This window comes from Oryx dammah, unplaced genomic scaffold, assembly GCF_014754425.2.
Source record: "Oryx dammah isolate SB20612 unplaced genomic scaffold, SCBI_Odam_1.1 HiC_scaffold_13, whole genome shotgun sequence".
NCBI lineage: Eukaryota > Metazoa > Chordata > Mammalia > Artiodactyla > Bovidae > Oryx > Oryx dammah.
In genome coordinates this window covers 13,574,617-13,588,941 of record NW_024070197.1, presented here as the reverse complement: position 1 = coordinate 13,588,941, position 14,325 = coordinate 13,574,617, and the positions used below count along the sequence as shown (strand labels likewise).

At 52.3% G+C, this 14,325-nt stretch overlaps 2 protein-coding genes across 5 annotated transcripts in view; both read right to left on the bottom strand.

Annotated features, from left to right (window-relative positions):
• ZNF428 (zinc finger protein 428) overlaps positions 1-4,248 on the bottom strand; it is a 9,210-nt gene extending 4,962 nt beyond the window's left edge. Inside the window, exons 1-2 of one of the 4 annotated variants that reach the window (XM_040252611.1) lie at positions 3,796-4,248; positions 482-706 (exon numbers count right to left, since the gene is read on the bottom strand). In XM_040252611.1, coding sequence (XP_040108545.1) covers positions 482-557 — 76 coding nt within the window. In that variant the 5' untranslated portion in view covers positions 558-706; positions 3,796-4,248. Of the gene's footprint in view, positions 1-481; positions 707-3,177; positions 3,214-3,351; positions 3,736-3,795 lie in introns of those variants that run through there. The other 3 variants (XM_040252612.1, XM_040252614.1, XM_040252613.1) reach the window with 3 other exon arrangements.
• Positions 4,249-6,857: 2,609 nt separating this feature from the next.
• On the bottom strand, positions 6,858-13,564 carry CADM4 (cell adhesion molecule 4). Its single transcript, XM_040254081.1, has 9 exons — positions 13,561-13,564; positions 11,990-12,169; positions 11,540-11,692; positions 11,158-11,292; positions 10,368-10,532; positions 10,149-10,239; positions 9,593-9,765; positions 8,381-8,509; positions 6,858-7,904 (listed from the first exon to the last, which is right to left on the bottom strand). The coding sequence occupies exons 1-9, from the start codon at positions 13,562-13,564 to the stop codon at positions 7,795-7,797; spliced, it is 1,140 nt and encodes a 379-aa protein (XP_040110015.1). The 3' UTR covers positions 6,858-7,794.
• Between the last annotated feature and the right edge of the window lie 761 nt (positions 13,565-14,325).

The following is a 14,325-nucleotide window of genomic DNA, read 5'->3' as shown; positions in this document are numbered from 1 at the left end:
AGACCCTCCAGCAAGGAGAGAGATCACAGCCAACCTAGACCCTCCAGCAAGGAGAGAGATCACAGCCAAACTCGACCCTCCAGAAAAGAGAGAGATCATAGACGATCTCGAACCTCCAGCAAGGAGAGAGATCACAGCCAAACTCGACCCTCCAGAAAAGAGAGAGATCATAGACGATCTCGAACCTCCAGCAAGGGGAGAGATCACAGCCGATCTAGAACTCCCGGAAAGAAGAGAGACCACAGCCGAACTAGAACGTCCAACCAAGAAAGTGACCCCAACAAGGAGAGCAATTCCAGCCAATCTACAACCCCCACCAGTCTCAGCAGGAAGGGATCCCCTAGCAGAGCACAGAGTCCTAGTGGGAAGAGAACACCTAGCGAGACAAGGAACCACTCACGGTCAAGATTTCTTAGCAGAGCCCCAGTCCCAAGCCAGGAAGATACGCAAGCCGACACTACCGCCTCTAAGGCCGTCTCACCTGGAGAAAGGTCCTCATCATCTTCTTCCAAGCTGGCGTAGCCCCCAGTCTCAGCCGGCTCACGGGTCTCTGTCATGGTGGGGAGAGGGGACAGGAGACAGGAGCAGAGCAGAAGCTGGGCAGTGTCCCTCCCTGGCCAGCTTTCCACAGCTACACCTTGGCCACAGGTCCTCTAATGCAGATGTCGGCTCGTAGAGAGGGATGCTGGACAGGGGAAGGAAAGACCTATGGAGACAATAAATTTTTACATAGCATCTGCCTCCCCAGGACTCAGTGTGCTCAGTGTGGGTAAGGCAAAGATGATCCCAGCTCTGTCCTAGACTGTCTAAAGGGCCTTGACTGCAGGCTCTGTCCCTCTTGTAGGCTTTAATTTACCCATCTGTTCTCATTCAATGGGGTGTGAAAGGATAATATTCCAAATTATTTAACAAGGAGTACTAACATGAGCACCAATCAGGACTGAGAGTGGAACATGGGCCTCTTGCCAGGCATTAATCCTTTACTTGCTGGGCTCTGGGTAAGCCTGGAGTTGGGAGAAGACTCCAAACTGGCAAGCAGGGGTAGGGATTACTTGGTATACTGGTACACCAACCAATCTAGAAGGCATTCTGTATTTAAACAACTAGGATGGCTGCACTTAATTTGTGGCTGTCAGCCCTAATTCTTTATCAGTTTACACCCTGGCAAGAGGATATCTAGGTCTGAATCCTAAATCTGCCACATTCTAATTGTGCAGCTTCTAGCAAAGGGCCTACTTTCTCTAGTCTATTTCCTCGGTACAAAAAAGTCTTCCAGAGCTTAATTTATGTATTTGTATCCATACTGAGACAGATAATTATCTCTTTTGTACAGATGAGGAAACTGAAGCACAAAGAGGATTAACAAGTAGCCCAAGGTCATACCAAGTCGTGGGTGGGTGAACTAGGATTTAAAGCCATGTCATCCTACCTCTCAAAAAATGATCCTTCAGCTGAAAAGATTTTTTGAAAATTTACTAGATTCATTCGTATCAAATGCTGGTATGGGGCAGGTACTCCATTAATGGTGGCTATTACTATCCCCATCGCCAACCCTCTATGAACCCCAGTCATTTCAGACTCTCACCTCTCCCTGTGAACACCAAGATTTTTTACAACTGTGTGCTTAGTCACTCAGTTATGTCCAGCTCTTTATGACCCATGGACTGTAGCATGCCAGGCTCCTCTGTCCATGGGGATTCTCCAGGCAAGAATACTGGAGTGGGTTGCCATGTCCTCCTCCAGGGGATCTTCCCAACCCAGGGATTGAACCCAGGTCTCCCACATTGCGGGCGGATTCTTTACCAGCTGAGTTACCAGGGAAGCCCCTTCTTCACAACTGTGGGTCTTAGTAATCCTGCAATTGCTGTCTAGAATGGGCTCCTTCCCGACTCTCTGCCTGGAGAACTCTCTGAACCCACCTCAAATACAAGAACCTCTATACTTCTCCCCAGCCAAACACCATCTCTGCCTCTTTGAAAACGCCTTCTGACTCCTCTACTTTCTCTCCCTCTTCTTCAATACTACACACATACACGTGGTACTTCTTTTGTTTCTCACTGTGCTTCTTGACGGCAGAGTGCCAGGCTGAGCAAATTATGAAGGGGCTGGCAGCCTCAGCTGCACCTCTTACATGCCAAGACCCGTGCTGGGTATTGGGTAATATGGTGGAAAATACATGATCCCTTCAAAGCCTAAGGGGTCATGTTTAATGCTGGGGACTAAAGAGAAAAAGATTAAGATTGAAGCCTGGAGGAGGCTGAGGCATGGTAAAGCTAGCATCAGTGGCAGGTGAGCTTTCTAAAGACACCTGGATTGGGCTTTAAGGACAGAAAAGTGAAAGTGAAGTCGCCCAGTCGTGTCCGACTCTTTGCAACCCCATGGACGGTAGCCTACCAGGCTCCGCGGTCCATGGGATTTTCCAGGCAAGAATACTGGAGTGGGCTGCTATTTCCTTCTCCAGGGGATCTTCCCAAACCCAGGGATCAAACCCGGGTCTCCTGCATCGCAGACAGAAAGAATTCATAAATGGCAAAGAAGAGTTCTTATAATACTCTATTGCCTATAGTGTCAGCCGCTCAATCGTGCCCTACTCTCTGCTACCCCGTGGACTGTAGCCCACTATACTCCTCTGTCCATGGAATTCTCCATGCAAGGATACTGGAGTGGATTGCCATTTCCTTCTCCAGGGGATCTTCCCAACCCAGGAATTGAACCTGGATCTCCTGCATTGCAGGCAGATTTTTTTTTTTTTTTTTTTTTACCATCTGAGCCACCAGGGAAGCCCACTGCCTATAGGGCCCCATTTAATTTGGAAATTCTACTTCATGCCAGGATAGGTTGCCAGATTTAGTAAATAAAAATATACAGCACTCAGTTAAATCTCAATTTCAGATAAACCGATGGTCTTTTAGAAACGTACATCTCAAATATTGCATGGAACATAGGTATATTAATCAACTCTTTGTTGTTTATCTGAAATTCAAATCTAACCGGGTGGTCTATATTTTAACTGGCAACCACACACCAGGGACAATCAGAACTTCCTATGGGATTACCAGGAGACATTGCTCAGCAGTCCTGCCTACCCATCCCCAAGCCCACAGCACACTAAGCCCCTTCCAGAGTATTCCAGGTGTCAGATGGAAACATTCCTTGGTGTCCAAGTCCCATTCCTACAATGAATATGGGGGCCAGACTGGCTTCCACGATCTTAGAGGGGAGTAAATGAGACTCCCTCACTACCATAACCCAGTGCCGGAGACGCCACAATGTCCAACTTCGAAGACGCCAAGCGTGAACATAATGGGCACCCGTTCCCACAATGCTAGGGAGAGGAAGCAAGAGCAAAACCTTAGGACTATAAAGACCAGTGCCCACAGTGCCCTGCTACTGCAATTTCTCCCAGGATGCCTTGGGCCTGTAACGACCACCTTCCAAGGCGCTCTTCGTCAAAGGACTCCAAGCTTCCAAGACGCTCAGCGGAAGGTGTATGACAAAAGAGACGGTTCCCCGCAAGAAGCTAGGATAACCCCAGAATGCTCCAGACCCATTAACGACTAGTAGCCAGACTCCCACAATGCTTTAGGGCAGGGCGTCCGGTTTTCCCAGGATGCCCCCAGAGCGGCACAGAGCCTCGTGGGGGGAGAAAAGGGAGCCTGGGTCTCGCTTTCGAGTCATCACAGCCCAAGACCGCTGCCGACTCCTCGGTGACGGGAGCCGTCACTCCCATCATGCAGCGCTGCCGTAGTGCCCGCTTCCCAGCATGCCCCGCGCACCTCCATCCCGGACACTCACCGGCGCTGGCGGCTACAGTTCTGGCTCGGCGGCAGCGGCTGCACGCCCAGGCTCTGCGCCTGCGCTGCAAGTGGGGTAGGAGGGAGTGCGAGGGGCGTGAAGAGCCTAGGGCGCTTGCGCGACGAGATAGACCATTCCTGTCGCAGAGTGGGAAAGGGGGCTCTCTGGGTCGGGCCATCGATGAGGCTCGCGCAGGGGGTTCCGGGCTTTGCCCCTAGCTGTCCGGGTTTACTTGGTACAGTCCGCAACCGGACCGAACAAGAAACGGCAAGGCTCGCGCGTGCATGAGCGCTCGCATGAACGTGCCTACGGATAATAGGATGCTCCGAGAGTGGGGTGGGGGTGCCAGCTCGGCCGGGATCCTGGACCTGAGGCCTGCTCATTTGCATAATCTTAGCGCGGGACAATGGGAGGCCTAGGGCGCTGGAGGGGTTGATTTGCATATTCCCCTGAGGGGCCATACTCCAGAGCGCAGAGATTAGCATATGGGGGGAGTACTTGGGTGGGCATGGGGCGGGGGGCGGGGGGTGGGGGGTGGCTACTGACTAGCGCGTGCGCATAGAGACTGCGGACTAGCGCGAAGCGGGCATCCTCGATGTAATTGGGATCTGTTTGTATTCGGTGTCTGGGCACAAGGGACGAGACCCTTACCAATCCTCACAACCCTCCCTTCCCACAAGCAGGATAAACATTTATTGTTCTCTTGTGCTAGAGGGCACTATGGTTTCCGCAGCGAGCATAGCCAGCATCTATGCTGCTGGCCTCCCAATCAAAGGAAGGAGATTCACATATAATCAGGACCACAACTGAGTGCTTAGACTTGGGCTGAGTAGAGCAGAGGCAGCTGTGGGAGTCACAGAAGGCGCATGCCCCAGGGAGTCTTTGGCACAGGGAAGAGCAAGGACAAAGGCCTAGAGCAAATTTTTTAAAAAGTTGAATGGTTTGAGGAAGTGAAAGCAGTTTAGTATGCCTGGAACACAAGGAGGGGACGTTCCTCCAGGTGAAGTTAAGAGCTCAGACTTAGATGAGAGTATAGGAAGCTATTGCAGCATTCTTAGTCTTCCTGGAAATGACTCAATTTCCAATTGAAAACTCTCCAATGAGATCCCATTACACCTGGAAAGAAAATAAAAGGCTTTATCAGGTCCCTGGGGCTTCCTTAGTGGCTCAGACGGTAAAGAGTCTGCATGCAATGCAGGAGACCTGGGTTCGATCCCAAGGTCAGGAAGATCCCCTGGAGAAGGGAATGAAAACCCACTCCAGTATTGGTGCCTAGAGAATTCCATGGACAGAGGAGATGGTGGGCTTCAGTCCATAGCATCGCAAACTCAGACGGACTGAGCCACTAACACTTTCACTTCTCTGGAAGCTCAGCTGGTAAAGAATCCACCTACATGCAGGAGACCCCGGTTCAATCCCTGGGTCGGGAAGATCCCCTGGAGAAGGGATAGGCAACCCACCCCAGTATTCTTGGGCTTCCCTGGTGGCTCAGCTGGTAAAGAATCTGCCCGCAATGTGGGAGACCTGGGTTCGATCCCTGGGTTGGGAAGAATCCCTGGAGTAGAAATGGCTGGAGAATTCCATGGAGTGGGGTCTCAAAGAGTCTGACAGGACTGAGCAACTTTCACTTTTCAGGGGCTATACACCTGGTCTAACCCCACTCACCTCTGATTTCACCCCCATCCCCTCCTCTATCCACTGGGGTGCTGTCTACCTGAGCCTTACCGTCTTAGGCACTTACCGTTGCTGTTCCCTTTGCCTGAAAATGCTTTCTCCTCTGATCTTCGAATAACTGTTTGCTCATCATTCATATCCTGGCAGAGGTGTCAATCTGAGAGGTTTTCTCTGATGTTTCTGAGATAGCACCTCCAGATTGACTCTAGAGGAGTGGGTTATGAATAAATCAGGATTGGCTCTCAGAGCCAGTGAGATGATTGTTGAAGCTGGGGTTGACAGATGCATGGGGCTTTATTGTCCTGTTCCACTTTTGAATGTTTGATGTTTTCTATAATAAGAAGTTAAAAGAAAATAGTACCCCATATCCCCTTACTCTGCCTTTTATCTTAATAGTATAGTGTGTGTGTGTGTGTGTGTGTGTGTGTGTGTGTGTGTGTGTGTGTGTGTGTGTGCGCGCGCGCGCGCGCGCACATTCAGTCATGTTCAACTCTTTGCCACCACCTTTGACTGTAACCCCACCAGGCTTCTCTGTCCATGGAATTTTCCAGGCAAGACTACTAGAGTGGGTTGCCATTACCTACTCCAGGGGATCTTCCCCACCCAGAGATCTAACCCTCACCTCTTGGCATCTCCTGCAGGCAGATTCTTTACCATTACGCCACCTAGGAAACCCAACAGTACTTATGGCACTCTGAAATTGAGTTTTGTTTTGCTTCCTTGCTGTAATGTTTTCCTCATAAAAGGAAAGAAGGCAAGAATGGAGTCACTCTTTTCCACTTTGGATGCTCAGTGCCTAGAACAGGATCAAGTCTGCGGTCAGCACTAAGCTGTCTGGAACACCTAGCTTTTGCCTGTTTTATTCACCGTGGCATCTCCAGCCCTTTGAGCAGCACCTTGTACAAAGTAAGGTTTATATATTTTTTACTTGAAAATAAAAATAACTTGTTTAAAATTTAGATGAATGAATGAGGAATGCCAGGCTCAGGAGCTTTGACTTGGTCTAGAGGTAAACGGAGAGCTAGGGAAAGATTTTTGAGCTGGCAGGGACAGGTTTTGACAGGGCAAAATGTGAGTAATTGAAAGGTCCTCTGGAGATTGATGTCAGGGGTGGGGATAAGGCAGGGGGTGTCCAGGCTATTGGGTGGGGACAGGGTAGCTCAGTGGCTACTGAAAGGACAAGACAGTGCTTTTTGGCTGAAAGACTGACCAGAAAAAAACTCAGGTTTCTTGGGAGGGTGGAGGTGTCCTTGGAGATGTAAGGACCCTTTCCTGACCTATACAGTCCACCAGCAATCATCACCCTCCCTCCCCCTCCCTTAGTTCAGCACCCCTCCCAACATGGTGCAGGTCTGGGCAGAGGGACAGACACACAGCCACCCCAAAAACTTGTTCTCTCCTCAGTTTAATGGTGGTTAGTGGGATTGCCAAACCCCCTCCCCGTTCCCCTCCCCGCCCCGTACAAAATGTGTTTTGTTTTGTTTTGTTTTTTTAAACAAGAAAAAGGGGGCAAAAGCCAGGAATGGGGGGGAGGGGGTGCAATCTGATATTTTCATACAGATTTTTTATTTTTTTAATATATTATATATAAAACCATAGAGAGCAATGCACCCTCCCCCCAGACTCCTTTCCCCCTCCCTGGGGGGCCTGGAGGAGAGATGGGGAAGGCCCCCCCAGGAGTGGGTGGACAGAGAGACAAAGATGGATGGGACAGATGTGGGGAGAGGGGGAAGGGGAGGAGAGCCCAAGAGCTGGGGAAAGGGGACTGGAGCAAAGTTGGGGCTGTCTCCCTCACCGCCCCCATCAAAGTTATGACACAAAGACACAGAATCCCTGTTTCCACGCCCTCCCCCCACCCTTACCCCCACCGTGCAAACATGGCTTTGCAAAGAGGTGCCCAGAGCTCTGCGGAACTCCTACAATGGCTGGCGTGGGGTCTGGGACCCCCAAAGAAATCTCTGTTCCCCTTCCCTGCCCACCCCACCCTTCCCAGAATCTGACCCCTCCCCACAAGACCTGGGACTGCAGCCTAGGGGCCTTGGCCTTCCCCCAGTTATCTTACCCCAACCCAATTCCTACCGCCCTCCCTGGACTTAGGGGGTCTGGACCTTTGGCCCTTGCCCCCCCATCGGGGGACCCAGATCTCTGGGCCCTTGCTTCTGGCCCTTGTAGAGACCCAGGCAGCCAACACCCCCATCCCTGTCCAAGCGTCTGAGGTGTTAGTGGTGGGGGGAGAAGCCCACCATCCCAGACTCTGGTAAATGTCTTTGCAGCTGGCAGTGGGGTGGACCCCAGCCCAGGCCCAGGCCTGGGATGGAGGTGGGGTCAGATGAAGAATTCTTCTTTCCTCTTGTGTCCATCGCTGCCATTGAGAAAGGCTTCTCTCGCTTCTCCCTGCTCATCCAAGCCACTGGCCTCATGGGTCAGATAGGAGCCTGAGGGGTGACAGACCCCCCCCCGGCAGAGGCCACAGATACGTGTGGACCCAGGAGTTGGACGGGGAGGCAGACAAAACACATCAGATGAAGAGGGAGAGATGGAACATACAGGGAGAGTCAAGTCCAGGAAGAGCAAAACAGGGGCAGAGAAAGAGAGAAAAGCAGAATTAGGAGTACTTCACAAGTTCACTCAAAGATCAACCCTTATCCGTTCTCTAGGTAGTATCCCCTTGCTCCGCTCCCACAAATTCGCCAATTAGGAATTCAAACGTAAACGTCCTTTATTCAGCTCCAACCCTTCACCCCTTTTAGGATCCTGGCCCGAAAGACCCGCCCCTTTCGGGATCTGGGCCTCAAGTTTCCAATCCTGGATCTACGCCCTCCCTCTGTCGAATCGGGTTCTAGGCCCCACCCTCTTCTGGACGCCACAACCAACCACACCCGTCGCTGAATTTGACCCCGCCCCCACTCACCCTTCTGCCGTACCGAGCACCAGACCATGCCCACCAGCACACAGATGATCAGAAACACCAGTAGCGCCAGGATGCCGCCCACAATGGCGTAGGGCACCGACGTCTGAGCCTCTACCACCGCACCGGGGTCTGCCAGAGGGACAGGGCGCAGGCCCAGGTCATCAGAGCACGGTCCCAGCCCGGGCCCATAGCTGGCAATGTCTTAAACCATTCTGCAGCCACGTCCAACCGCGCCCCCTTACGTGCCACGCCTCGCAAATTACCGCCACCTGGTGGGCCCTTCCCCTGGCGCTTTTTTTTGTTCCCCCCAATTAGCAATAATTGCACCTGGGAAAAACCTCATTGGCTACAACACTGCCACCGAGCAAAGCTCCTGGCGCCATTCTTGATGTTCCACTTCTTCAAGGAATGCGTGTTGGTTTGTACACCGCCTGACTTGGCCTCCAGTCCTTTCGCTAATACCTACCTGCCTCCTCCCCCCACTTCATTCCCCAGAGAACAGAAATAGCACATCGTTTTTCTTTGACTTCAGACCTAAATCCCTTCCCATCTTGTTTAAAACGCTCCAGGTATTTAAACCGCTGATCTAGGGCCCAGACACTCCAAAATTCCTGCCGCACCGTCATAGGAGCTAAACACATAAGACGTGTTATTTCTTTGTGCTAGCGACCTCCAACTGCTTTCTATATTTAGCTCATAATTTTTACAACAACCCTATGAGGTAGGTGCTGTTGTTTATTTCCACTTTACCGATGAGGAAGTGAAGTGAAGTCGCTCAGTCGTGTCCAACTCTTTGCGACCCCATGGACTATAGCCCACCAGGCTCCTCTGTCCATGGGATTCTCCAGGCAAGAATACTGGAGTGGGTTGCCATTTCCTTCTCCAGGGGATCTTCTCGACCCAGGGATAGAACCCAGGTCTCCCGCATTGCAGGCAGACGCTTTAACCTCTGAGCCACTTGGTAACAGAGGCACAAAGTTACCTGCAACAGAACGCTGCAGAACTGAATCTGAACCCAGACAATCTGTCTGGTCCCAGAACTATAAGAACTCTGTGGGCTTTTGACCCCCCGGAATCATTCTTTGCATAGGTCGACGCCTCAAACACCTTCCAATCCATCCTGCCTGTTCCCAAGGCCCAGTCCCACCCAGGACTGGGAGGAGACCCCGCAAGGCCTCGTCCTTACGCTGAGCCCTGCCCCCAGGTCCTCACCGTAGACCACGAGCACATAGAGTGCCCTCGCGTGGCCGTGCTTGTTCGACGCCTCGCAGGTGTAGGTGCCATTATCCGCGGATACCAGGCCGGGCAGCGTAAGCGTCTCCCCGACTGCCTCCGCCCGCTCTGGCAAAGACTCATTACCGCGGTTCCAGCGGATCTGGTTTGGCCTGGGCGGGGATATAATGACAGTTAGGGACGCAGGTGTCAGCACCCAATTCTGACGTCTCAGAAATATAGATATGCGACATCTCCAAATAAGAGAATCCTTACTAGACCTTTCCTTCCTTGAAAACCAAGAGTCCCGGGGCCAACTTCCACCCATCAGCAGGATCTCAGGAATCCTAGCCCCTCACCACCACCCCCAGCCCCTTCCACCCTGAGGATCCAGGAGACTTGGGACCCACAGCCTCCTTTCTTATCATCTGGCCCCAGATCCCTTCTTTCTCAGGATTCAGAAGGCTGGGTCTCAGCCCCCTCTGTTCTTCCAGCTTCAGGTGTCCAGGTCACCTATTCTCCGCAGGACCCAGGAATCTCGGACCCCAAAGCTCACCTGGGGTTCCCCGTCACAGCACACGTCAGCACCAGTGTGTCTCCCTCCCTCACCACAGCTTGGGAGGCATGGATCCGGGCCGTGGGGGAGTCTGTGGGCAGGAGTGAGATGGGAGAGTGGTTATCTGGGTTATGCAGCACTAGGAATTCTCCTGGGGGCAGGTGGCAGGCGCATCGGAACCCTCCTTCCCCGCGGGGCACTGGCCTGCCAGGCACTTACACTGCACGTCCAGCACGTACTGCGTCTGCTTGCTGTGTCCAGAGGGTAGCGCCTGGTTCTGCGCCTCGCAGGTGACGATACCGCCATCGTCCTTGCGGTCTACACGAAACCGCACTGTGCTTGCCACGCTCCAGACCTTGCCATTTTCCTGGCCGCTGGTCACTCCTGCCAAGCCCCGCCCAGAAACTGTCAAGGCAGGGCTATGGCTCCGCCCACTGAAGGCACACCCTCCCACTTGGCCAATCCCAAAGCAGGCTATTTGCCAAGCTCCACCCCTTATCCACAGCCTCGCCTCTAGTCCTCCAAACCACGCCCCTATCCAAACCAGGTCCACAACCCCATGTCTCTTCCCCATGTCTCGATCTTTCACCCCACGCCCTCTCATCTAACAATTCATTCAATAAGTATACACTGAGTGGTGGTTTACTCGCTAAGTCATGTCCGACTCTTGCGACCCCATGGACTGTTAGCCAGCCAGACTCCTCTGTCCCTGGGATTTTCCAGGCAAGAATAACGGAGTAGGTTGCCATTTCCTTCTCCAGATCTTCCCAACCCAGGAATTGAACCCGGGTCTCCTGAGCTGTAGGCTGTCTCCTGCGTTGCAGGCAAATTCTTTACCGACTGAGCCACCAGGGAAGCCCAATATATTGAGTAGTAGTGTCCGCCAAACCCATCCACTCTTCCTCAAGTTCCATCCATATATAAACCAGCCTTTCCCAAGCCACACCTCCTGGAACCCCTCTCTTAAGTCTCGCCCCAGCCCACTCCCATCCCCGCCCCCAGGTTGTACCTTTCAGTTCCTTTCGGTCCCGGTACCAGCGCAGGATGGCAGCAGGGCGGGACCGTGGAACAAGACAGCTGAGCTCCACCTCGCCGCCCTCCACCGCCTGTTCCCGGACCTCCACTATAGGATTCTCCGGGGCCACTGCCACAGGGAGAAGGGGACAAGAGGGAGGTCAAGAGAGGGACCAAGGTGGGCTCAGAGTAACCAAACTGCAGGATTCCAGGGAACCGGAGGAACAAAGGGTCAAACACAGAGGCAAGGGGTCAGGGAAAGCGGCCATATTTACTGGGAGCAGATGTCCAGGAGGTTAAAAACAGCCAGGGTCAAGTCCCCAGGATAAGGGATGAGCAAAGGAGACAGGATGGATCTGAGGAGGGGAGGCCGTTACCCAGTACAGTGAGCGTGGCAATCTGGTGGTGGGTGTCCTCTGTGTAGAGCTGGCAGAAGTAGCCCCCCTCGTCCTCCAGGCGAGCATCTGAGAGCCGGATCCGTACCCGGCGCGGGGAGAACTCCTCAAGCTGGAAACGCTCATCCTTCAGGGCTAGAGAGTGAAGAGGTGGGAGTGAACTTGGGGAATCCGTAGCTCAGAAGTCCCACCTTTCTTCTAGGCTTAGAGTTCGGCCCTCTCTTTTCTCCAACCACACCCAGGTGTCTAAGGTGCCCACCTAGTCACTCTCTTGGGTACCCAGAGTGCTTCAGGCCCTCTCACCCGACCAGGAGTCCAGGCCCCAGCCCCCTCCTCCCTCGGATCCAGGAGACCAGAGTCTCAGCTCTGTCTTCAGTCCGTCCCCAGCCCTCTCCTCTTCCAAGACTCAGGCTCTGGACCCCCAGCACGCACCACGGGTACCATTGAAGAAGAGGGTCTGCCGGGCGGGGTTCTGAATGACGACTATGGAGCCATCATACTGGTGCAGTCGGCAGGTTATCTCGGCCACCCCACCCTCAGCCACCGTCACATTCTCCGTCTGTACTTCCTGTCCTGCCCCTGGACCAGTAGACAGAGAAACAGGATAAGAGACTCATTGAGGGGTACAATCCAGTCTTTGCTCTCTCCCTGGGGTCCTCACCCATCCAAACTTCCAATACCTCTCCTTCCCCTCTCATGCAGCTCAGTAAACCCAACATTTCCTGTGGGCTGGAATCCAGGAGAAGGGGAAAACCTGGCCCCTGTTCTGGAAGAGGTGCAATCAAGATCCAGTGGCTCTAAGGAGCAGGTGGGTGGGGCAGCACCGGTCACACTGGGAGCCCAGAGGAAGTGGAGACTAAGACCACCCAGGGAGATGAGTGGTCAGAGAAGATTCTAGAAGAAAGCTCCATCAGATCCACATTTTCAAGAGTGAGCAATCCACGGGGTATGGGAAACTGTTGTGTGTTCACCAAACCCCATCTTTCACACCTGAGCACATGTTTTAACTTGTCTGCAGAGATGGGTGAGATATTCTTCTCATCCCTATAGATGTTAAGCTTGCTGCTCTTCCCGTTTGGGTGTTGTTAGTTTTCAAGGCTGTGTAGCACAGCTTGTGGGATCTTAGTTCCCCAAACAGGGACTGAACCCCTACCCGCTGCAGTGGAAGTGCAGAGCCTTAACCACAGCCATTGAACCACCAGGGAAATTCCTGCTGCTCTTCCCGTTAATGGAGCATTCTGACCCTGTGAGTCTGGGAAGGGCTTGGAACTTGCTTTGAGCAACAGAATTTGCTAGAAGTGATATTGAATGAGTTCTGGAGCCTAGATCTCAAGAGACCTCACAGCTTCCACTCATGCCCTTTTGCTGCTCTGACACTGTTAGGTGAAGATGCCCGGGCCAGCCTCCTTGAGGATGAGAGACCACACGGAGAGAGAGAAGCCCAGCCAAAAGCCAGCACCAAATGCCAGCCACGGGAATCAGGCCATTCTGGACTATTCAGCCCCCGTGGCACCAACAGGTGACTGCAGCCACATGAGTGACCCCAGTTGAGACCAAGAGAAGAAGTACCCAACTGACTCCCAGAGTCATGAGCAAAGAACATAATTGCTGTTCAAAGCCACAATGTTTTGGAGGGTGTCTTAACACGGCTAAAGTTAACTGGTACAACACACTGAAGTGCAAGTCACTCAGTCAGTCATGTCTGACTCTTTGCAACCCCATGGCCTGTATAGAATTGAATTCTCCAGGCCAGAATACTGGAGTGGGTAGCGGTACCCACTCACTCCAGGGGATCCTCCCAACCTAGGGATCAAACCCAGGTCTCCCACATTGCAGGCAGATTCTTTACCAGCTGAGCCACCAGGGAAGCCCTCAAGGGACAACACACTATTAGGCTACATTTCCGAGGATCCGTTGTGCTTACATGGGGCCCCGTGACTGACTTCTGGCCACAGGCTGTAGGCAGAAGAGAGAAACACCTCCTCCAGCCTGGTTCATCTCACCCATAATCCTTCATGCTGGCAGAATGGAGAGGACTCCTAGGAGCCCAGAGGAGAAAGGATTATGAGCTGGAAGGAGTCTGGGGCCCTGACTTTCTGCCCCGGGTTACCTGCCTGCACAGGACTGTAGCATGAGCAAGAAATACATTTTTTTTTTGGTTAAGCCATTGAGATTTCAGGGCTGTTGTTACAGCAGTTAACTTACCTCGATTAATCCATCAGAGGAATGAAGTAAGGGATTAGTAAGGGGGTGTTTCCAGCCAAGTAAACAGTGCAGAGTAAAGCTCAAAGCTGAGATTAATCATCAGCAGCATCATCAATGTCACTGTCATCTTCAAAATAACAATAACCATCATAGCTACTGTTGATTAGGCAATTTCTGTTCCAGGCTTTGTGCTAAGGGCATTACCTATATAATTTCCATTTAATCATCACAATACCTGAATAAGGGAGGCACTATTATCAGGCCCCAGTTGTTGTTGTTGTTGTTTTCCAGTTCTCATTTTTTAGATGAGGAAATTTGTTCCAGAGCAAGAAAATTACTTGGCCAAGGTCACAGCCTGAGAGTGGCAGAGGCAGGATCTGCCTCGAGGTCTCCCAATTCTGTATCCTACACCCACATCCACTCCTGATCGTCTGGGTGAAAGGTGTCCAGCATTGGTGAGGACTGTGGCATGTGCTTGTGAAGGGTCTCAGCCAAGCTACAAGATAAGCTTTTATCCTGAAGGCCAGGAACTGAAGCAGGAAAGATCCATGATCAGATTTTAT